The sequence below is a fragment of the Mchenga conophoros genome, linkage group LG17 (genome assembly GCF_057382185.1).
Source record: "Mchenga conophoros isolate Kocher_MC1m ecotype Shallow Benthic linkage group LG17, M_conophoros_male_GT1.1, whole genome shotgun sequence".
Lineage (NCBI taxonomy): Eukaryota > Metazoa > Chordata > Actinopteri > Cichliformes > Cichlidae > Mchenga > Mchenga conophoros.
Genome location: NC_140542.1, coordinates 38,935,414 through 38,961,143, shown reverse-complemented (window position 1 = coordinate 38,961,143; position 25,730 = coordinate 38,935,414). Strand labels below are relative to the sequence as shown.

General features: G+C 41.1%; 1 protein-coding gene across 2 annotated transcripts in view; it reads left to right on the top strand.

Moving 5' to 3' along the window:
- Positions 1–25,730, top strand: part of pde4ba (phosphodiesterase 4B, cAMP-specific a) — a 215,974-nt gene that overhangs the window by 46,696 nt on the left and 143,548 nt on the right. Inside the window, exons 3-4 of one of the 2 annotated variants that reach the window (XM_085252837.1) lie at positions 22,342–22,580; positions 25,604–25,657. In XM_085252837.1, the coding sequence (XP_085108963.1) occupies positions 22,342–22,580; positions 25,604–25,657 (293 nt within the window). The remainder of the gene's footprint in view (positions 1–22,341; positions 22,581–25,603; positions 25,658–25,730) is intronic. The other variant, XM_085252838.1, reaches the window with a different exon arrangement.

Here is a 25,730-nt window from a genome sequence, read left to right as displayed (position 1 = left end):
AGTTAACGGAGCTCTGAGTATTTAGCTGACCTTCAATTAGAGTCTGTTTCCTAGGGCTTACAAGAAAGTGTGCCTGGGCAAGCATCTCTCTCATCAAGTTTCCACACTGTAATATTTCCATTAGGGGATACAGCTATAATTTAACCTTTGAACTTTCTCATCTTGTCCTTCATTTTTTAGTTTGGATTTAAAGTTTTCCTTAAAGCGTGCTGCATCTGAAAGTGTTCATTAATGTTATTAGAGGACTAGTATGTCTTTTCCATAGTAGACTTTGTGGTAAACTAAAGAACATGCACACCACACATAGAGGGGCCCTGCCTGGGTTCAAACCCAGGACTCTCTTGGTGTGTGGCAGTGTTTAGGCCAATAAGTAGTCATCTAATAATCCAATCCAGCGGTCCCCAACCATTTTTTGCACCACGGACCGGTTTAATGTCAGACAACATTTTCACAGGCCGGGCTTTAAGGTGTCGCGGGTAAATTCAACAAAATAAAATGATATGACGAAGACAAAAACGGTGCTATTTTGTAAACATAATAATAAATGCAAATTCACTGTGTAATTGTGTAACTTTATTAGCAGCGTACTTCTGAAATGCGCCAGCAACATCCTCCTCTGCCCCTTAATGCTCTCTGGTCGCTATGGTAACGGGTAAATATTTCTTTCAAAATAAGACACACAACGACAACGTGGGAAAAGACCCGGGGAAACTGAGTTAACGATAAAAATCCTGAAAACCACCCGAGCCTCAACTCTCGCGGTACCAAACGACTCATGGACTGGTACCGGTCCATGGCCCGCGGGTTGGGGACCGCTGAGCTGCTGCTTATTGTGAGTGATTCTGAGGCCCTGTCCACAGGCACATTAGTGTTTAGGTATAAAAAACATAGAAAATCTTTTTTTCTATGATTTTCGTTCCCATATAAACTGAAAACTGAACTTTTGTAAAAGTCCTTCCAGGGTGTAGATTTTTAACAACTCTATTTCTGTGTTTACTGGTAGAAAAAGAAAAGGAGGATTTTGTCTTACAATGGTGAAAAGATCGTTTTATTCTCATTAATGATGCTGTGTTAGGATTCTGATGAACATTTCTATACTGTTAGGGTTAGAGCACCGCTTGTTGCACAGCGTGCTCCCAACAGTGCTTGACATCCTTTAACATTTGACCAAACCTTAATCACAGCTGTGGAAAACCAGAAAACATGAATGACTCGTGTCTCATTCATTAATCATATGCGTGAGTATTTTAGAGAGCAGTGACAAACATTGTTAGTGTGGTGAGGGGCTGCGACAGACCAGACAAAACTCATATGGAAAGATGCTGAAATGCAACAATTGATCATGTGGTGTTTGTCTTTTTTGGTCACTCTTTTTATCACCTTTCTTCCATTTCCCTTTTTCTGACCTTTAACCTCTCTTGCTGCCTCTCTCACTTGTCACCATTTCACGTTTTTTTCTGCCTCCATCTCTTCTTCTGTCATTGTGGAGAACTCTCACGCTCTCCCGTTCTGGCTGGCAGGCTTGCATTTACACGGTGCGCGGGTCAAACCGAACAGCTGTTCATTCTCCAATCACAGAGCTTGTAAGCGGAGGGTTGAATTTATTTGTCGGCAACAGTTCAATGCTTTCTCTCCGTCTCTTCTTCCAGCCCTCAGTGCTTTGGCCTGCTCTCAGCAGCCGTGTCTGTATCAGTCTTAGCGTACGCTACTCTCCCTCCACCCGCTTCTTACTTTCTCTTTTGTGTGTGTGGTCAGGGGCAGTAATGCTTGTTACCACAGCAACAATGAGTCTTCTCCTGCGGCGCCTTCGGATTATGTGCGCTGTGACCTCGTGCACTTTGCCCTCCAGTCGTTCACGTGGCACTGTTTTAGCCTCGCACTTTGTGGGTCGCTGCATGTCTTTGTGTTAGTTTGGTTGTATTTAAGTGCACTGATTGAGAGTGATATTTAATTATAACCACACAGGATAGTTTTGAATGAGCTCGTAGATCTTTGTCTGATTTTTGTCTGTGTAATGCGAACCACAAATCGCTGCTTTTCGAGAGGGTGGTGAGTATACGGAGGATGTTTCCTCATAAACGGTCGGTGAGGATGGTTTCCAGGCGGATTGCAGTGGATTTCTTGTGCTTTGTTACGTCTCCTCGTCTTCTGTTTCTCCGTTAAATTGTCCATCAACACATATTGAAAAAAAGAAGCTGAAATCACTTTAAAAAATGGCCTTCGGCAAATTACACCCAGGATGTTTTGTTTTTTTTCGTGTTCACCCTCCGACAAGCTAAATTTATCAGACGTCACGCATTTTTCTGTGGTGAGGGAAAGTAGGCAATTTATTTTATCTCTCGTCTGAGACGCAGGGATCAGGCTATTTCACAGCGATAAAGAAAAGATGAAGATAAAAGAAAGGAAAGCAGGGATAATAATTCACCAAACAGTTTTATTAATATCCGGTCCCTCTGTCAACCTCAGTGGAATATTTCATCACTTTCAGCAGCATATAAATTGAAGCGAATGGTGTTATTAGACCTAGAACGGCCTTTTATTGAGAGACAAAATTATGTCTGTGTTGTTCCGTTAAACACGCAATACATTTTTTATATTCAAAGTAATTGTATATTTCATGTCTTTTTGAATCTGCTGAACCATGCAAGGTTGCAAGTCTGAAGAACAAATAAATGCCACAGACTTTCAGGCTTGTGTATAAATCTGCAGCTGCAAACATTTGCTGTTTGCTTGCATGCACAGGTCTGTGTTTCTCCTTGTGTTTATGCAAAAAGCACGAGCATATTGCTGGAAGCTTTGGTCAGCTGTGTTTTAGAGAATACTAATCAGTTTCTTTCAGATGCTCTTCTATTTACTCTCTGTAGTTGTCTCTCTTTCCTTTCTCTCTGTCTGACTCACCCTTCCTTCTCTGAGCTGTTCCTGCCATTCCCGATGTTATCCTCTCACTTACGTTAGTCTCTGTTAGACCTTTCCCCTGCTATTCCTGATCTACATCCTTGCCTCTCTTCCCTTTCCCACTCTCCGTACGTCCGCCCTTCTAACCAATGGGAGTATGTTTTCTCAGTTCATCTCTTCCTTTGTTTTCTCCTCTTTTGTTTTGTTGACTTGAGCACGGAGGGATTTGAGTGTCAGTGGAGGCGAATGACAAATGGGAAAGATGCCAAGGATGCCCTGTTACGCATTGTGCTTACAGTGTTGGAAAATCCATAAATAACACTCAGTTATGAGTGAAGCATGAGTGTTTTGTTGTCCATTTAACTGTAAAAGAAAGCGGAGGTTTCTTCAAGGGCAGTGCCCTGGTGGCACTAATTGGTAAAAAGTCTTTCAAGGAAGAAAAAGCTTCTTCCCGTTAAAGTGAAACTAAAACTTTACCATAGTTGGAAAACATGACATGGATTACATTTAATTAAAACTATGAAAACAAGGTATGTGTGAAATGCAATGAATGATGCTCAGCATAGTCGTCTTTTTTCTACTTCTTCATTTAAAAACAAAAAAACTGCTCTTATTTTGTCTAGAGGTACAAATCCAGCAGCAAGGGACAGTTATGGAACAAAATTCCTTGCCAATTTGATAGTATTTGAAGAAAATCCACAGCTCAACCATGCTTTTATCCATTTGTCCTTTCATGCATTTGTCTTGTGGCTACAGTAGCACAGGCAGTGACTCATTCCTGAGTGACTGAGTTCTTCGCTTTATCTCTGAGCCCTGACACACTGGGCGAATTGTTTGGTCACTACCGGTAGCTTTGACAGTCCAGTATAGCCACTACCATAAAACACACGAGGATCTCATCTGTAGCCTTAGACAGAGAGTCATATTGATTAAGGAGAGATCATTTGGAAGAACAGAACATGATTTATTGAGATATGGAATTCACTCGAGCTATTTGGTTGTTAGACTCTGATAACCCATCATAGATGGATGGGATCGCAGTGGTTATAGGGATCAGGACCTAAAGGAGTTACATTGCACGAATGAGAGTCTGAAAAGTAGAATGACAGAAAAGTGCTGTAATTTAAAGCACGCAGAAACGAGGCCGATTGGCTCAGAGAAGGCAGGCAAGAAGACGACCGGACTAGAGCAGTGTCGCTAGCATCCAGTTTGACGGTGTGGGGGAAAAAAAGAACAGACCAGCACCACCAATAGAACTGCACTTGAAATAACTGCTTTATTTTTAGGCTATGAGGAAATGATCCATCATTGACGCGATGGGGCCACTGATGGGTTTGTGGCTCTGATTTTCATTTGTGTGCATTTGAAAGAGGCCATCTGCCCAAGCATGGGCAAATCTCCAATTTAAAAAACAATTTAAAACTCAAAACACAGATTATACGGCAGTGAGCACAGGGCCCACTAGAGGACGTCAGACCCCCAGGTTACCCTCGTGAAGTCTGTTTCTGATTGTTTGGTCCGAAACTTTCTCATTAGTGGCCCGCTGGAGGTTATTTTGGAGCTCTGGCAGTGCTCACCCTGCTCCTCCTTACACAAAGGAGCAGACACCACTCCTGCTAATGGGTTGAGGACCTTCTACGACCCTGTCCAGCTCTCCTAGAGTAACTGCCTGTCTCCTGGAATCGCCTCCACGCTCTTCAGACTGCGCTGGGAGACACAGCAAACCTTCAGGCAACGGCATCCTGGAGACGTTGGACTACATGTACAACCTCTGTAGGTTCCAGTTATCACCTCATGCTACCAGTAGTGACACTGACTGTAGGCCAGGGGTGATTTTTAGCCCATTTTTGGGGGGTAAATGAATCAAAGCACCCCCAAAATGAATCAAAGCACCCCCAAAGATTTCTTAGTTTTTTTGACAATATTTGCTGTTTGTGTGGCACACTGCTAAAAGTATAAAAAGCATACAGTACTTGGTTGAGACGTAACATTTAATAACAAAAGTATAGAAATCCCCCCCCCCCTCCCAAAATGGTTTGTTCCAGCTCGCCTCTCCCCTGCTCTGGCTCTAGCACCGTTGCTGCCAGAGCGATGGTGTCTGAGACGCAGCTGAGCGGAGGTGGAAGTGCCTGGCTTAAAACAGGACATACTAGCTGCATTTAACCTTCAGTTACTCTTTATATAGTTGGTAGGAGTCAGACCATGTTTCTTTTTAGCTGAAAAACATTACACCAGGTAACCTGCAGTGTTGAAAACATGTTTTCCAACGATGTTTGCTGCCCTACAATCCGTCCTGCTCTGTAGTAAAATCAGCAACATTTGACCGTCCTGTTGCTCCCATTGAAATGTATACAGCCTATTTAAAATCTAAAACTTATAATTGTCCATAGCCTGCTGTTGTTACCACTGTCCTGTTTGAAATGGATACTAACTAGCTAACTGACTGAATGCCCATTAACCTTATAACTCCCGGTGTGTGTGTGTGTACAGAGACAGACAGGTTCATAATGGATATAAGGAAGTTTTTTCAAAAAAAAAAAAAAAAAAAAAAAAAAAGAGCCACATTCAGGTAAAAGTGTAAAATCAAATGATCCATTAATCAGGAATAATGTTGGATCAGTGTTTCAATATTTATATCATTTATTAGATGTTCATGTGGTTTGGTTATTTGCCTTTTGGTTGAAAGTACACTGAGATACACTGAAAAAAATATGTTGTTGGATTTACTTAATTCAATGGTGGACATTTGTTGCACACAGATGTTTTGCTTTGGCAGCAACTTAAACAATTGAGTTAAATTAACACAATTTATTCATGTTCAATAAACCTGTGCAATTTGTGTTGATAAAATGTGACTTAAACATGTTTTGATGAAGTAATTTGAGCTCTTGAAATATTTTAATCCTTCACAATTTTCTCACTTTATCCCAACACCATTCAATAACTTTTACCCAATACTACTTGGTCACTTAAATACTACATGTTATCTTCAAATTACATTTTGCTATTATATTCTAGTATCAAATACACAATTTTCAAATGGAGGCCTTATAACAGATTATATTGTTCTCTTCCAAGATGGTTGCTGGCATCCACCAGTAACCTTTCAAAACAAAATGTCTAATTTCACTGCATTGACAGTAGGTAAAGAATTAAACTGACATTACTCCTCCACTGAATCTATATAAATCAACAGTTAATGTCAGTTCTTCCATGTTCTCTGGAATCAATCACAGCAAAGAAATTAGACTCTTTCTTTTGAAAAATGTTGGGAAAGAACAAATCAAAACATTCTATTTAAGGCCTCTGACATCAAGATTCAGTTAAACAACAATTATAACTAAACAATTTGAGGTAATGTTAGTTTCCATTAACATTAAATTAGGTTACTGAATTGGCAAACACCTTCCTATTAACATTACCCATTTTACCCCATTAACTAAAGAAATTAGCACTTGCAGGTCAAAACCTTTATTCAAGAGATGCAAAAATAACATTGATACAGTGACTGTCAAAAATTACAGCACTGATCATACTGTGACATCTTGGTTCAAAACAGCACACTTAGAAATATTCAACGTTCCTTACTTCAACTGAATGAAACTGAAAATACCATTTCACACGACCCATATGGGATATTTAGACTGTATAACTGTTCACGCTACATCTCTTCACTAGTAAAAGAAAGAAAAAATACAAAGAGAAATTTAAAAATGCTGCCAAAATGCTGTACAGAGCAAAAGGAAAAACAAACAACAACAACAAAAACGGCTCGTCCTCATGGCAGTTGCAGTGTATATAAAAATGAACCCTGCGATCTGTTCCTGGAATTGAGCTTCAAAAATGCAGCAGAACAAGTGTGAGATTTAAATGTCCTCTCACCTAGAGCTGATCAGCTTGCATGCATAACAGTGAGCTTTCCTTGCAGGAGCAGTTTTGTCTTAGTTGTGAGTTTTTCTTGAGAGCTGAGTTGCTTCCAACTCCATTACCACCCTTTGAATCACCTCAAAAGTGTAGCAGAGTTGTGATGGGTAACTCATGTTGAAGGAATAAAAATGGTCCAAACAGCATGGCTACTGCAAAGGTCACGTTATCCAGATCTTGAAGAACTACTATACCCTCGATGATGATGCCAACGTCAGAAAAGTCATTGCCTGGTGCATCCTCTGGAGACAGATGTTCATTGTGGTTTTCTCAATCTGTGCAGTGGCCTCAGTCAAGTCCTGTTAAACACAAAACATTTCTTTAAGATTCCTTTTTAAACTCATCTCTTTTGAATCTACCAGTTCTAATGTTAGAGTAATTTAAACCAATGCAAGCAACATAGTAAATAGCTATAGCCAAAGAGTGGCCTGCCATGCTGCCATTCATGGTCTAACAGAGTTTCTAAGAGAGGGTGAAAAACATAATTTCAAATGCTTTACATTAGTTTTTGTTAGAAAGACACCGGCCCATCAGAAATCCAGGTTTTGTCACTCAGAAGATGTTAGAATTTAGACTTTCAGCCCCACAATTTGGTTAGCTGTTGGTCTTTTTTTTTTTTCAAACAAAAGCTAATGTAAATATTGGTGGGATTTTCCTTTGTTCACTAGAATGACAAATTTAAAGTTTTTTCACACTGATGTGACCCCTAATACAGGGGTCGGGCCTATATTATATTATACATACACATTAAAAGTGAATCTCTGTCCAAAAAATGCACTGTTTACTTTTTACTCACTATGAGCGTCATTTTTTTTATTCCAATCCATTCTTCTTTTGCAGCATTTAAATAACCTTGATCAGATTTGGTTTTGTTACAGACATTTCAAAAAAAGTGTTTTGCTTTTCTTTCACAAATGTGGGGATTAAATTGTGTTAAAATGTACAAAACAGTGATGTGATGGGGCGATCGTGGCTCAAGAGTTGGGAGTTCGCCTTGTAATCGGAAGGTTGCCGGTTCGAGCCCCAGCTTGGGCAGTCTCGGTCTTTGTGTCCTTGGGCAAGACACTTCACCCGTTGCCTACTGGTGGTGGTCAGAGGGCCCGGTGGCGCCAGTGTCCGGCAGCCTCGCCTCTGTCAGTGCGCCCCAGGGTGGCTGTGGCTACATTGTAGCTTGCCATCACCAGTGTGTGAATGTGTGCGTGAATGGGTGGATGACAGGTTGTGTAAAGCGCTTTGGGGTCCTTAGGGACTAGAAAAGCGCTATACAAATACAGGCCATTTACCATGTCATGTTTTGAGACGAGGACCCAGGCACAGAGAGACTTGATGAATTTAAGAATCGTATGATTCAATAAAGAAATTTGCAGACTTGCACAGAGATGGTAAAATTATGATGACTGATAACGGAGATGAAGACAACAGACGATGAGGACAGGGAGGAACAGGGGTTTAAATGCACCAAGGAGACAGTTTGAGAGAACTCAGGACAACTGGAGACATTTAAGGATGCAAGGACTGACAGAGACAGGGAAGAAGTCTCATCGTGACGTGTAAAGTTTATCTTGCCTGGCTGGGCAGCTCTCTGGGTGCTCAGCACCCCCAAAGCTCTGATCCTAGAATCGCCCCTGCTGTAGGCAAATGCAAAACTAGTGAAAAACGGTCAGAAAAGATGAGAATGTCAGTCGTCTCCACCTGTAAAACCATGTGTGTTTGGGGGTTGTCTCATTGTTGCCCCTCCAGTGACACCTGTTGTTAATTTCATTGACACCAAAGCAGCTGACACAGATTACCAACCCCCTCTGCTACTTACCTGACCTGCTCCTTTCATTTTAGCAGCATATAAGCAGCTTTTGTTGTCACAGTCTGGCGAGGGCAGACTGTATGAATTGAAAAAAGGACCCAAAATGCAGACTCCAAGGAACAGGGAACAAAACTTGAATGTTAACAAAAGGTGAGCTGTTTAATATGGCTGGTAGAAAAGGTACAAACAAAGGGCAAGGCAAACTGAAGCAAAATTAACACAAACCTAAACTGGGGAATCTAAACAAACAATAAGAAAAACCTAGACAAGAAACTTGGAAGCATGGCATGGACAACAGACGACCTGACAATCACACACTGAAAACAGAGGACTTAAATACACAGGAGGTGATTAGGGGAAGTGGAGACACATGAGGAAACAGCTGACTAGGATAAACATAATGATGCACAGGCAAGAGTAAAACTAACCGCATGAGCACAGAACACAAGACCCCTTTTCAAAATAAAACAGGAAACATGCAGACTTAGACACGACAACCAGAACTTGACAATGTAAGACACAGACATGAAACGCATGAAGAGCAGGGGAGATTTAACATGGTTGGAAACACGAGGGGGAAATAATAAGAACTAGAAACACTTAGGCATGATAATACAAACTTGATAACATAAGACACGCAGCATGAAACACGAAGGGTGAGGGGAAGCTTAAATACAGGGGAAGAAAACACAAGGAGTCTAATAACCAAATGAACTTAGATAACCTAATGAACAAAATAAACTCAAACTTAAAACGCTGGGTCAAAAGACCCAGGATCATGACATTTTGTTTTATGGTTACATTGTGTTTCGACCACTAGCGGTTGGCAGCAAGTTCTCTGAAATATTTGTTTATGGTCAAAATAATAATTAGGAGGACGAAGAATGAAATGAGTTGACATTAAGAGCCAGGTAGGAGGCGAGCTGGTGGATGGTTTGGATGATAAATGTTTTAAAATGTTTAAAACAAAGTTGAAATGTTTATCAGGCAGTTCCATAATCTTAACCATGCATTTGCTGGTGCAACTCATTAATTCATTTCATTCAACAGTTATTTTCAGCAGTATGTCTCTAGCATATCTCTCTATGAGTCATACCCAAGCATCCTCTAAGACTGTTGAATTAAAGTTGGAGAAAAATCATTGTCATCATTGAAGGAAACCATTGCTGTGTACTGTGAATGGTCCAAGGACTTTTTGCTGTGGTACAAAGACATCATGCTCCCCATTATTATAAACATAGGTGACATTAACCTTAGATTTCTTTTTGTAAAGGAGAGTCATAAATCATACAACAGCAGAAGGGTTGTGTAAGGTTGCTGTTTGAACAAATAACTGATGTTGTTGTTTTTCTGTGGGCCGTCTCAAAGGGCTGCGGCACATGTTTGTTGTAGTATTTGATATAAAGGTGGGCGTGACAGGGCTGCATATAAATGTGCGTCTGTGGTTATCTTACTAACAGCTGAGGCTTTGTGACCTTGCTTCTGGGACTGTATTTTTGTGTGTGTGTGCCTAGAGAGGTGAATAGAAGTGTTCTCATTTGTATGATGTGTATCTGTGCGAGAGTAATGAACTTGTCACTGTCTCCATACTAAGTGGTCCCAGGGAAACAACGAGGCCACTGGGGTTGTGCTGCTAATGGGCTAATGGACTTCTGCACTGGACCCATCCTGATCACGCACAGTTACACATCCCTCACATACACACTTATTGCATCAGGTTGTATAAAGACAGCAGGTAGCACATGTGGAAGGAACAAGTAAAAGTGTAGTCTCTCAGGCTTTAATCTAAAAATCAGTATAATTGTCAGTTTCTATTGTGAATCTTTAAAATTCAGATGTGTTTTTAGAACTAGAGAAACGCCCAGAAGTTTAGGACGAACTGTTGAAAACACAAAGCAGCAGCTTAGTACATTTTGGCATGTAGACATGGTCAATACAACCTGCTAAAGTTCAAACTAAGTTTTAGAATGGGGAAGAGAGGTGCCAGACAGGCTGGCTTGTGTATTTCAGAAACTGCTGATCTGCTGGGATTCTCTACCACAACCATCTGTAGGGTCTGCAGAAACAGGCTGGAAAAAAATACATATTCAGTGAGGGACCGTCCTTCGGGAGTAAATGTCTTGTGGATGTCAGAGGTCAGAGGACAATGGCCAGACTGCTTCAAGCTTTTTGGAAGGCAATAGAAACTCAAGTAACAGTGTGTTACACAACCAAAGTCTGCAGAAAAACCTTTCTGAATGCATAAAACTCTAGATTGGAATAACGTCTGATTTGAGGAGTCTCGAATTCTGCTGAGACATTCAGACGGAAGGGTCAGAATGGTATGTTAACAAGATGAAAGCACATGTATACAGACTTAAAGTAGTTTTGAGACATCCAAAGTCTCAATAAATGCATCTATTTGTTGCTTCAGACCGCTCAATCGGCATCAGGAGTTTATGAAATGATGGCGAACGAAAAGATTTGGATGGAAATACAGAATTGCAAAAACTGAATAGCATTGTTGTGAATGTTGGGTGGTCAATCAAAGATACGACGGACAAATTCACTCATTATAAAATTGTGCATATGTATTATTATATGCCAGTTAAACTTCATAAAATGGGCTTCGGATCTAACAACTCGTGTTGGAAATGTCCATCAACTATTGGTACTGTTCTTCCTTTATTGTGGTCTTTTGGGTTTTTTGGGAACAAATAATCCAATGCATTGATGAGTGGCTCCATGGGCCTCTACTAGAACCTCCTCAGCTGTGCCTATTAAGAGATTGGACTGTTTTACCCAGCGTATGTCCAAGTGACAATATGGTCTAGCATCGGTGGGCTTCATAACTGCCACCGGGTGAGCCGACCAAACCAGAATTTGCAGAATGGCTGAAGTTGAGGACAGACTCTGGCTTGTTTTAGTAACTGGTGGCAAGGAATAAAACTGCCAAGGAAAGTTCCAGGAATTGTGGTCTGGCTTTATGAAATATATAAAAAAATATATATATAATGGCAAAGTGCCTTTTCCATCTTTTTCTATTTCTGCATCCACTGAGTTTCATAGAATCCTTTATTTGTTCCATTATTTTCTCCCTGCCAGTACTTGGGTACTTTCTCTGATTGCCCAGATTGTAAATATGTTCAGTTTGTCTTGGTTTGTGTTCTGTTTGAGTTAAAATAAAAACCTCATAAGCCAAGTTCCTGTCACCTCGCGTCAGGCATTATCAGCATTGCATGTAATACAGTGTTGTCTGTTTAATGTTATACGAATAAACCAGTGTTAAATATAATATGAAAACGTGTTACTACAGAAGATGTTCACGAATTATTAAAATATGAAAAATTGACATCTGAAGAACTAATAAACTGCGATGGAATAGTGCGACCCATTGGGGTGTGCATGAAAAAATGCAAGCTGTTCGAAAATTCATGACAACTACTTCAATAAAAGTTAAAATCATCCTTCCACTTACCTGAAGATGGGTTGCGGGGGCAGCAGCCTAGGCAGGGAAGCTCAGACCTCCCTCTCGTCAGCAACCTTCTCCAGCTTATCTGAGGAAACATCAAGTCTTTCCCAGGCCAGCCGATAAGTGTAATCTCTCCAGCGTATTCTGGGTCCACCTTGGGACCTCCTCCCAATAGCCTTACCCAGGAGGCGACAACCTGAGCTGGCTTCTTTTGATGAGGAGGATTAGCAACTCTACTCTCTGAGGAATGTTTCCAGCACCTTGTTGAATCTTTGAAGGAAATTCTGAAGGCAAAAGGCTTGACTGGTTTCTATCAACATTCACACGAGTCCAATGATACTGGACAGTCAGACTGGAGCAGCCAGGGATCAAACCACTGATGTTCCGATAAGTCGATGACCTGCTCTCTACCTCCTGAGGCACAGTGTATATTTGAAACAACTCTATTACAATGATGCTTAATTATGAGCTTATTTCAAGCTTATTTAGTATTTTGGGACATTTTGGTATGTTTTGGCTTCTATTTGCTGGGAAAACTCAAACGACGAATACAACTGGAAACTAGAAACCCAAACTCGAAAACAAACCAGGAACAGGACACTAGGAAATTACTAGGAGCATGGAGGAACACACAGCATGGAGGGTAAATGATGGTTAACAATGTGACAAAAGACAGAGAAAAACACAGGGCTTAAATACACAACCGGGACAACGAGAGGATGGGGAAACGGGTGGAAACACAGCTGGGACAAATCAACCTTAACAAGGAAGCAAAATTAGATACACTGCACACAGGATGAGGAACTATCAAAATAAAACGGGAAGGATGAAAACATTCATAAAGATACAGATTAGACACTGAGACGTGGAAACATGACCGACTCTGGAACAGAGGAAACATGAAGCGCAGAGACAAAAGTAACTAGATGTGGAACACAGGGAAGACGTAGTGACGGAGAACTAAGACTAAGCATACAGTACACTGAGACAAATAAGGAGAGCAAAAAATACAGGACTAAAGCTGCACTAGAGACATGACACCAGGAACACAGGGGGAGGCACTGAAACAGAAACCCAGAAACCAGGAACTTTAAATATAGTACAAAGAGAAAACAATAATTCAAAGAATATCACTTAAACCAAAGACACAAACACTGGGTCACCAGACTCATGGCAAAATGGGTGTAATTGTTGTTGTCGTTCTAAGGAGCTTGGAAAGAAAGCGACTGGACTTCTTTGAGTTTTGTGAAGATGTCTCACCTCTCATCCGAGAAGCTTCTTCAGTTGTTTTTTTTATGGAGTTGATGATGCTACATTTGTATTACTTTGTAAAGCCGTTTGGTAGTCTGAGCATCTCAGTCCTCACTCTGCTGTACTCCCACAATTTTCTTTCTTTATTTTTAATAATGGTGTGATGTCTCAATCAATAAAATCTTCTTTAGACAGTCAGGCACTCATCAACCATATGAGTCAACTGGCGATTGTTCACACATACCGCCTGGTTGATGAGCGCCCAGTTATTTGAAAAGACACTAGTTTGACTTGATCGCCATTGTTTAGGAGTTTTGAGCCTGAAAAATACCACAATAATAGATCTACATTTGGTAAACCAAGCAGCTATTTTTTGATAAACTTCAGTATTTGGCATCTGGTAGCTAGGGATGGGTATCGTTTGGGTTTTATCCGATACCGGCACCAAACTGGTACTTTTGAAATGGTGCCGGTGCTTAAACGGTGCTCGAACCGGTGGTTAAACAATGGAAAACACAAACTTTGTCCTAAAACCTCTCATGTTTAGCTGGGGGGGTTTTTGTAAAAAAGATAACAATGTTAGCCTTTTCTGCAGCTATAGGGCATATATGGTTTCACTTTATCAAACAAGAAGACAGCCGCATGAAACTACGATGGTGTTTGCTAGTTCACCTTACATGCATTAATTTAATAACGTGGTTAGCCTACTCAACATAATTTACACACAAACAACATTAAGCTGCGCACGCAGAGAAGAACGGCTGCTGCTGCATCATCATCCGTCATCATTTCTGCTACACTGGCAGGGCTAGGGGCCAGGACTCTCCTCTTCGGGTTTTTGGGGGATGTTGCTAACTCAGGGTCTGATAACAGGCACCACACCCGCAGTAGATGTGCTCGGGCTGAGGTCTCGCAGCAAGCTATCAAATACGGCGCATTTCTCGGCTTTTAAAAAGACGCTATGCGTCGCCAGGTGTTTCATCAGATTTGAGGAGTTACCTCCTTTGACAGTATCACAGTATCAGCTTAAAGCACTTGTTGCAGGCTGCTGAATTTACATCTTTTGTTGTGAAGTACAGCCAGACTTTGACCGCTTCGCCTTGGGCATTTTTAATCTGTAGCTCTGCTCTAAAAGAACGTACGTACCTGGGCCCGCCTACTATGCTTGGAAAGGTAAAATGATTGGCTAGAATCCAAAGTTAATGACATCTCAGGAAAAAAAAAAAGCACCTAAATAAAGCACCGAAATGTGCGCTGCTTTTCGGTCTGGTTACTACCATTTATGTCAGAACCGGTGCCATAATTGCACCGGATACCAGTAATCATCCCTACTGGTAGCTGCTCACACCGCTGTTTGAATAAATTACAGCCATTGCCAGACGGCTAACATCGCCAGACCAGGCTCAACCAAGATATTTCCCAGTGATCAGTGGTGGGAAATATTTCATCTGTCCATTTCTGTAAAAATGTTAAAAGTACTAAAAGCTTGGCAAGGTCTTTGCACCACTTTAATGGATTTACCCGATTTACTACATTTTGGTGTGCAAAAGAACAGATTTTGTTTTAAAGGCAAATGAATCAAATGGTCGTATCCATAACACTGATGAACTTTCTATGTTGAATATATCAAGTAATGGAAAACCTAGACAGAGCTTTGAGTCTGATGACTCATCAGACCAGTTGAATTGGTTCAGACTTTCATTTCGCACGTAGCTCCGTCACTCTCTCCTCTCGCTCGATCAAATGTCCTTTTACCTTGTGACCGTGGGAGAAGAAAGAAAAAGAAAACTTTCTATAAAATAAGGGGAAATGAGTCACTGTGTTATTACAATCATGCTGTGCTTCTGACTAACACGCTCGTCCTGTTAGAGTAATGTAAAGGTGCCTTCTACAATGGCCACAGATGAACCGCATAGAAACATTGTTTTTATGTCCTGAGCAACTCACAAAGTACCGTAATGTAGCATTCAATAAAACTGCATAGAAACTGTTATCAGTTCAGAAATGTTGCAAAGTTTACACAGAGTTTGAGCAGGAAGCCAGTCCAGTATTGCTGTTAAAGATGTTATCTGACCTGGGATCAGATTACTGCCTATTCTGGTCCATACGGTGTGTGTCCTTTACTTTGCTCTGGTAATTGTTTTGAGTTACATGTGTTTTTTTTCCTCTGTATCCTTTATGGATCTTACATCACCATCCTTCCTTTTTCCCGTCTTTATCTTATTTTGTTTTCAGTGCAGTTCTTATCACTATTATGCTTCACATTACCTCTGTGTATCTGCCATCTGCCACCACCATTTATTCTCGGAGCTGTCAAAGAAAAGCATTATCTGTTCCTCCTTGCTGACTCCTCTGGAGCTCTTCCCACTGTAAAGCAGTACTTACTCTATTTATTTAAAACATATTTACATATGGCACAGCACCCGAGACCATTTGCCTAAGAGCAGTTGCCATGCTCATTAGTCTTTCAGCTGTATTTTCTAAAAGCATGGTTTCCCTTTATCTTCAAGAGAAAGGGTCAGAATTCATTATCTGACTGAACATTAAATTATTTTAAAAAATGCTGAAGAAGAAATAAATCATCAGAAAGCCCATCTATGTTCTGAGGCAATTAATGCTAATGTTGGTGTCATTTTAGATGATGAACCATTTCATGAAGTTTATGAAGCAATTATTAATTTTTTAGAGAAAAAATGAACATCATTGCCCTTGCATATTTTGTGTAGTGACATCAGAAATATATGGAAATAATAATCGCATAACTAGACAAAGCAAAGCCACAATAGCTGCAGCCTGCTATTTTTTTTTTAATTAAATAATTGTGGGAAATTATTACGCAGAGGAAAATTGGTTTCAGAGGTGCAATCCACATATGTGTGACACCAGTGTTAATATACACAGTGGTGAGCAGCATGGTTGTACAGAGAAGGTTAGTGAAACGGAATTTATGCAAACAGATTTTCATAAAGTCACGATTACAGACGAGTATAATCCAACGAAACCGCTAAAATACAAACTTGGGTATTTTTCATATCTATACTCACCGGCCCCTTTGTTAGGTGTACCATGAGTATTGACTAGGGCTGGGTTTCAATTATCGATTTTCCGATTAAAATTGATTTTGGCTTAAATACCACGATATCAATTCATTAAATCCTGAATCGATTTTTAAATATAAATGTATTTTGCCAGAAATGCCAGAACCTCAGGTTAAAGCTTTCATTTCAACAACCACCAAACAGCTAAAACAGCAAATGAGAGACTGGTTCCATGCAAAGCGTGGATCTGAGGCATCAGAATCTTTGAGTTGTCGGCTTTCTCACCCGACGGCACGTCCACCGGGCCTGAAAGCCGACAGCTCACAGATTCTGATGCTGCAGGTTTCGTCACTCTATAACCAAAATTTACTGAACTAGCAGCAAAAGATCCAAACTACGCTTCACATTTGATAAATATTGTCATTAATTCCCTCCTACCTTTGCTGTTTTGCTTCCAACTCGATAAAATCACACTTCCTGCACTGCTCTCACTCTATTTTTTTTTTTTTTCAAAACTTACCTCTGACAGCAAAGCCTCATTTCTGCTGTTTAATACCGAAGAAATGTAAACTTTTTAAAATTAGACCAAATTGCAAAACGCTTAGCTGTATATATGGAGCGACTGCCTCTCTCTCTCTCTCCTGCTGCTACTTCAATCGTGAAACTGATCAATGATCAGCTGATCGGCTTTTCTGTCGGGAGTCCGTCTCTCTTGTTTGTTTTTGGCCCACTTCGCTCCAGAAAGAGGAAACCAGCGGCTGAACAACAGCAGCACGTTTAAGCTTGATCAGCTGTTGTTAGAATTTATTTAATATTACTTTCTACACCAGGATCTTTTTCTACAGCTGACGCTGGTAACTGTGCAGGGGCGGATCTAGCAAAGTTTAGCCAGGGGGGCCGATAGGGCATGAACAGGGAAAAGGGGGCACAAAGACATACTTTCCTTTCTTATTCTCATTTAAAATGTCGAGCTTTTAATAAATAATTATCTGAATCTTACACCCAAAGTTTTAATCTGATGTAAAATGTATAGAAGTCCATTACTGTATATAGTAACTGTTAAGTCTGATATACCCTAGTAAGCTATAGTACTTTTTCCTTTGGGAAGATACCATCTGTGCAGTCTGCAGTTCTGTTGAAGAAAGATGTTGAATCTATTTAATTCTTCTTCTTGAAAATAATTGATTTTTGTGCATTTTGTTTCACACTGCATCATATTAAAGTTGATTACGCCGATTAAGCATCATGAGGTGGAGGGTGGGGGGTGGTTCCCTATATATATATATATATATATATTTTATTTTTTTTTTGCTGGGAGCTTGCAACCTTATTAATTAGGTTGCTTACTCTTTAAAAAAGCAGAATAAGGAGGATGGTGCAGGTTTAACTTTATTAGATTGATCAGTTTTGCTGAACTATGAAATATTTTGGGTGCAGTGTATTTTTTGCATACAGGTATAACGGAATAGCTTTAGTGTTGTTGTTTATTTAAACTTGAATTTGAACTTATACAAAATGCAGCAATATATTAAAAAAACAGTTTTAATTAAAAAAACACACTGTATCGGATTCATATCGGTATCAGCCGATATCCAAATTTATGATATCAGTATCGGACATAAAAAAGTGGTATCGTGCCATCTCTAGTATTGACTGCTCGTTAGCACAAAATGACAACAAGACCATCTCCTCGATACACAGATGGTCTTTGGTCTCAGCTGCAGGTTTCCCCACGTGATGAAATGTTTCTCCCACTGAAAACACTACGTCTAGTTTCCTCAACTGGATGATTGGGCATGCATCAAGACATTTAAATCATAACGTCATTAAATCAAAAAAGAAGGTCTAAGCTATTACTAGTAAGGTGTACCTAATAAATTATAATGAACACACCATTATTTATAGAAGAATGTAAAGACCTAAAGGGTAACAAAAAACACAAGCAATGAAAACCTTGCTAATGTAAGTGTTTCTGCGTAGATTGTAGGGAAAATAAATGTTGAATAAAAACAATGGTGTAAGTGGAGGACATGAAGGAAACCATGAAACTGGGGCAGTGTCCTGCAGACAGTCCTGCCCTTAGACCAAATGAACTGCTGCAGCATGATGTGAAGATGGATGTTCAATGAAGACACCAGAAACATGAAGATCCGTTTTATCTTGATAAATTGTCCCAAATTACTTCTCCTGGTGTAATAACAAGCCAGACTCTGTGAGTTCACTCATCCAGTGTGTTCAATTAAGACTTGCAGAGTAAAACTGTTTGGGGTGTTTCCAGCTTAGTTGTGTTTGTCTCTAAATGTGACTTAGATGAAGACCAGTCTGCATTCGGGAGTAATTAGTGCACCAAGCGACAGCTCTTAGAGCAGGATAAGAATTAAATATAACGAGCTGAACCCAGCTGGGTAAAGTTTACAGACACAAATGAAAAATGAACAACTGCTAATAGCAAAACAAAGAGATGATTTTTACACAATGGAGAAACAGAAGCTAAATCAAGCTTTCAGTATCCTTGTTTGCCATTAGCACTGATTGAACAATCAGGATTTGTTGGGCTCCTGGAAGCCACAAGGGGAAAACAAGTCATTGCCCACGCTGCTAAAAGTAAATGTGCAGTGAAGTGAGGTTGTAGCGCTGCTAGCGATGCGTTGTTAGCTTGGTAATGCATAGAAGCCACGCGTAGGCAGAGGGAGGCAGCTAGCCAAGAAGAGAGGTGGTAAACAGGTCGGTAAATACTGACATGACTTGTCACACTTTATATTTCCGCTTTTTAAAATGTCTCACATTAGCCGAGCCATGAGAGATCAAGACAGCCCATAATTTGGCTGTGGTACGGGATAATTGAGCGTCACCGTGGCATGTGTGGGATCTTCTGTGTGTTCCAGGTGCAGGTGGTTTCCATACATGCCGCTGCTTCTTATCGCATGATGTGTTGATGCTAGGTGGTGTTTTAGGCACAGCTGTTTTAGCTGCTACCTTCAGCTACCTGAGTGGGAGACACAAAATAAAACATTCAGGAAACAAGAGAGGAAGTATCTAACTTAACTGAATGATTGTTAACATCAAGAATAAACTAAATTTCTTGAGAGGTGTGTGAGATATTTGACAGATATGTCAGAGGATATCAAAAGCGTAAACATAAGCTGTTGAGACGACAAAGACGGAGGAGAATAGCAGGCAGTTAAATATGACTACATAGTATTTCACAGTATTACACCAGCAGCAGCCTGAACAGCTGACACAAGATCGGATGGATCCTCGTTTCGTGTTTTGACCACACCATGAAAGAGTCACAGCAGGAACTGAGAGACCAGGAAATGTTTTTCCGGTCTTCTGTCGTTCAGTTTTGGTGAGCCTGCGGCCTCAGCTTCCTGAACGATGTGGTCTTCTGTTCTGGTATCCTTCAAGGTTCCACATGTCTTCTTTGCACCTTAGTTGTAACAGCTGAGCTGCTGTTGCTTTCCACTGAGCTCGAAGCAGTCATCAGCTGATGCCACTCGCTGAGTATTTTCTTTTTCCAAATTGTCCTGTAAATCTTAGAGATGATCGTGTGGAAAAATCCAGGTAGATCACGAGTTTATGAACGACGTCAGCCCGTCTGACACTCAACAGCCTCGCTGCATTCAGTCATTTAAGTTCTCTTTCTTCCTCATTCTGATGCTCACTTTGAACTTGAGCAGCTCGACCATATCTACATAGCCGAATGTACTGAGTTGCTGCCAGGTGATTGGCTGATTAGATTTGCGTTAAGATAAGATAAGATAAGATAAGATAAGATAGAACTTTATTAATCCCTCGGGTGGGTTCCTCTGGGAAATTCGACTTCCAAAAAAAGCACAGCAACGACCAAAGTTACAGTTACAGAACTGTTATATATATATACACACACACACACACACACACACACACACACACACACACACACACACACACACACACACACACACACACACATATATAAATACAGAGACAAATATAAATAAAATATACAAAGGGGATAAATAGAATAAATAGGAATAAAAAATAAAAATACAAGTGAATTGCACATTTCAAGTATTGAGTCTATTGCACTGTTGACTATTTACAAAAAGTATTGCACAAGGTATTGTACAGTGAGGTGAAGAGGCACTACAGCTTAGTTGTTCCCCCCTCCTTTGTCCTCCTGTTTCCCCTCCCTCTCCCCTCCAGGGAGGAGTTAAACAGTCTGATGGCGTGTGGGACAAAGGAGTTTTTAAGTCTGTTAGTTCTTGTCTTGGGGAGAAGCAACCTGTCACTGAACAGACTCTTCTGGTTGTTTATGGCCGTGTGCAGAGGATGCCCAGCATTGTTCATAATGTCCAGCAGTTTCTTTAATGTCCTTTTCTCTGCCACTGTCACCAGAGTGTCCAGCTTCATGCCGACCACAGAGCTAGCCCTCCTGATCAGTTTCTCCAGCCTGGATGAGTCCTTCTTTGCTGTGCTGCTCCCCCAGCACACCACAGCATAGAAAAGTACTCCAGCAACCACCGACTGGTAAAACATCCTCAGGAGCTTCCTGCAGATGTTAAAAGACCTCAGCCTCCTGAGGAAGTACAGTCGGCTTTGGGCTTTTTTATACAGGTGCTCTGTGTTGCATGACCAGTCCAGTTTATTGTCCACCCACAGCCCGAGGTACTTGTACTTGTTGACCACCTCCACCTCCTCCCCCTCTATCTGAACCGGCAGTGGACCTTCTCTGGACCTCCCGAAGTCCACAACCAGTTCCTTAGTCTTTGAGGTGTTGAGTTGCAGGTGGTTTGTGTGACTCCATGCGACAAAGTTCCTCACCAGACTTCTGTACTCCTCTTCCTGATCATCCCAGATACACCCCATGATGGCCGTGTCATCTGCAAACTTCTGAATATGGCATAATTCAGAGTTGTAGCAGAAGTCAGAGGTGTACAGGGTGAAGAGAAGAGGGGACAGCACAGTTCCCTGTGGTGCTCCTGTGCTGCTGACCACTGTGTCAGACGTGATGTCCTTCAGCCTGACGTACTGTGGTCTGTCGGTGAGGTAGTCGGAGATCCAAGCCACCAGGCAGGGGTCCACCTCCATCCTGTTCAGTTTTTCCTGAAGCATACAGGGCCGGATGGTATTAAAGGCACTGGAAAAATCAAGAAACAGGATCCTGACCGTGCCTTTTCCCCCATCCAGGTGTGAGTGGGCTCTGTGTAGGAGGTACAGGATGGCATCCTCCACTCCGACACCCACCTTGTATGCAAACTGTAGTGGGTCCTGGGCATGTTGTACCTGTGGTCGGAGGAGGTTGAGGAAGAGCCGCTCTAGAGCGGTTGAACAAGTGTACCTAATGAAGAAGCCTATGAGTTTGCATAGTTGATGTGCATGCTAGAAAATCTAAGCACATGCTCAGTTTTTCTCTCTCGTTTGCTCATTAACACTCGTCAGGCTCTATCATGGCTTTCAGAGCTACTATTAGGCAGTGCAGCTGAGACATAAACATGGTTTACATACCGTGCAATCAGTTCACTACAGACGGCATACGCTACAGTAATAAGACAAATTATGTCTGTAAATAAAGTGGATGAGCTGAAGCTTCAGAGGAAGAATGAGTGAAACTGTAAATGTTCACAGAATAAACAGCTGCGTTGATCTTGTTTTAAATGAACGTGAGTATTAGAAATATGGAAACTGACACGTTTGTCACTCTTTTTAAACAGTCGAGTTTTTTTGTTTGTGATACTTATTTCTTTCTTAGAATGCAGACGCTGTATCAGGTCACCGATCCACTGTATGGTAATAGATTTGAGTTTTAGTCAAAAACAAGGCTATGGCGCCACTTAGTGGGCAAACATGTGATGAACTGGCGAGAACAGGTTTGTGAGTTGGTGATAAAGTTTAATTTCTTTTTGCTCTGTTTATCTTTTTAGTAGAGAAAATGTTTTATCTTGCTTTAATTTTTTTAATCTGTATTTTTAATTGTTGTTCTTTCTTTCTCTTCTCAGGACAGCAAAGAGCCTCCGGACTGCTGCCTCAGTGAGTCTTTCACTTCCCCTTCCTGCACTCTGGGAGTCGACCTGCGCCGAGGACGACGGCGTTTCTCGGGCAACCTGCAGCTACCCCCGCTGTCGTGGCGTCAGGGGGAGAGGTCACGGACGCCTGACGGAGAGATCATGACGAGGCCGACATCCCTGCCGTTTGGAGCTCCTCCCAGGATAGACATCACACCGGTGGATCCTGAATGGTGAGTGGGCTGAAACAAAGGTGGTGTACAGTTAATGTTAATCTCACAGGAAGAATACTATGAGAACATTTTGTCTTATATGTTAGTGGAGTAGCTCTTGTAACATATGCTATGGGTGACTTTGGGTTTTGTGCATTAGGGAAGGGTTAATGAACATGTTTCTGGGGCATCTGGCATGAACACGCGAGCTCTTGTTGCTCTTCAGGTTACATTGGTCTAAGTGTGACAGAACTCCACATTTACACAGTGAGTGAGTCTGTAATGCCTCCACACTGACTCGTGTCACAGAAAGGCAGTGATCTAGTTCCATAATAAAGACTAAACTATAACATATTAAAATCCAACAACTGTTTGGTTTCCTTCAACACAGATAAGACAGTAATTCATGCTTACAGTTTGTCATATTGAGAAAAGGATCAACAGCTCGATTCATTATTTCAATCATCGAGTAGCAGATGGTTCGTGCTGTCCTTAATCACATAATTCTGGGTTTGACTCCACCTTCTTTGTGGAGTTGGCGTGCTCTGTCAGTGTGGGACTGCAGCATTCCTCCCACGGTGCTACAGTCATGCATGCAATATGGCTGTAAATCAGGTGCGAGTGTGAGCACGAAGGGCTGTGTGTCTCTCCGTGAGCATCCTCTGCGATAGACTGGCGACCTGTCCGTGGTGCACGCCACCTCACACCTAATGAGAGCTGAGATGGTCTCCAGCCCCCTGTGAATGAAAGTAGTGGTTAAGAAAATAGATAGGCGGATTAAAACTATCATTTATTTATGTCTGATACAAAGTAATTACAATCAGTTGTTACTTATTGTTACACTGTTATACATTTAGTACTTTAACATCACTTTAAGCTACATTTAGTTGCTCTTACAGGTAAAAATGTGCTTTACAGTGTGGAATCAGTACTTCTGTGTAAGTAATAGGATTACTTCTACATAACCTCTACATACATATCTGCCTTCTAGTTGATGATTCAGTTCCTTTGATTAAAATGAGCTGATAATAAATACATGCATGGCACTGAAGTTCGAGGTTAATGACATATTTTATATTTTATAATACACATATTTTTAAAGCTAGTCAAGCTCTGCTTAAGTGTTATATAAATGTGGGTTGAATAACTAATCTTTGCAGACAAGCATCAGCAAAATGAATCCTCAGCTGTAGAGAGTAGAAACCTCTCTGCATCAGTGTGTGATTTTTCATGTCCCATTAACGCTGATGAAGATGATGCTGCCTCTTTACATTATTCATGCACTCGGCCCACAGAGAAAGTGCATTCTGGTGCACACCGGGCACTCGTTCACAGCAGGAGGCACAATGTGCAGTTTCAGATGACACGTACACAAACGGCGTGTGGCTGGGTTTTGGTTGGAAGCCTGTTGTGTTAAATTCAGATACACTTTTGTTAAGCTGGCCAATCAGCCCTTACTGGCTCGTTACTTGAGTACTCTCAGTGAGTTTGATGTTAGGAGAGATAAATCCAGTTAAGGCACACTTGAGTATGAGTTGCCTAGTGCTTACTTCTCTTCAGATAAATGGATGTTGAAAGGCGGCTGCTAATTAGCAATGATTGGCACTGAATTTAAGTGTATGTGTTTATGTGTGGTGTATGGATGCGTATGTGTGCTGCTCCATAGTGAGTCGACACAGTTGTAGGTGACGGAGGGCTCGATGTGGCTACAATGATTTGTTTCTCTCAGAGAGCACATGTGCCTGTGTTTACAACAACAGATTGTAACTTTCTCCAGTTTTACACGCAGATAAAGTTTCAGCCACGCCTCATGTCTATTCTAATTTTGCTAGACAAGTGGGGAATACAGTAAGTGCAGCAGTTTTTAAAAAAATCTGCAAACACAGATATAAATAAAAAGCATAAAAAAAGGTCCGGGCTCTGGTGAGGCCAATCCACGGCTGATAGTGTTCCCGTATGTGTTTTCCTATTATGGAATACTTTTACTGCATTGGCACTGTTCTTGGGATCATTGATTTTGGGGCAAGCTGCCAGTAATTCCTAAAAATACACTTTAAGATGGGTCTGTTCGGTGCAGACTGGTGCAGGCTTGGGACTTTCACACAGTACTGTAAACAGTTGAAAAATGTAATATTTGTATTATACAAATGAAGTAATGTTTCTGCTATTAAAACTGTCTGTTGGGAACTCTGCAAGTCTAATTTTATTGATATGTTAAATGCTGAAAAAATATAGACAATACAAATGATCAGGAGAGATGTAACAAAGTATCCAAGGCAAACTATTCAGCTGTTAAACCTGTCGAACTCCAGTCCTCGAGGGCCGCTGTAAACTTTTAAATGTGTCCCTGCTGCAACACACCTGAAGAAAGTTAATTGGTCTTTAGCAAGAATTGAGTGCATGCTGAGGTGGCAACCCCCTAACCAGACTCAAGTACATTTAAATGAATGTAAGTTTTTGAAAAAATGTTCATTCATTTATGAATTGCCGCCTCAGCATGCAGTCAAGTTCTACAGAGCCTTGCTAATGACTTAGTTATGCTATTCAGGTGTGTCGCAGCAGGGACACATGGAAACGTTTTAGGACTGGAGTTCGACACCGATGTATTAAACCAACAGTCCAGGCCGCTTTTCTCTGAAACATCAAACAAAGCCCTGCATGTGGATGCTGATGTACAACGTCCTCGTTTGTGGATTAACATGACTGCGTGTTTAAAAGTGTTGTACCTTCTCTTGTAACCAGCAGAGTGCAGTGTGTTGATTCTAGCTGGATGCACACATGCAGATTAAAGAGCAAACATCGTGTAAATGCAGATATTCGGTGCACTGGATGGTTAAATGTTTGTAACCCAGTTTACACCATTTTGGACATTTGTGATCTGATGTTCATCGAAACACCTGATGTTATATTGTTTGGAACGATTGTAATAAATGACTCCAGCAGAGAATTCAAAATATGACGTTTGTTGCTGTTTTTCTTTTGAATTTGACGGCTCTGAACATCCTGTAGATATTTACTGCATTTATTTTTGTTTCTGTTAACAGCGACTTTACTGATGGCAGCACAGTCCACTCCTGCAGCCACAGGCTTTGCAGCAGGTGAGGCGTGTGTCAGCTGTCAGTAACCTTGGTGTCAGAGGCAGACGTGTTTCCCTCGTGTACTCCTCCCTCC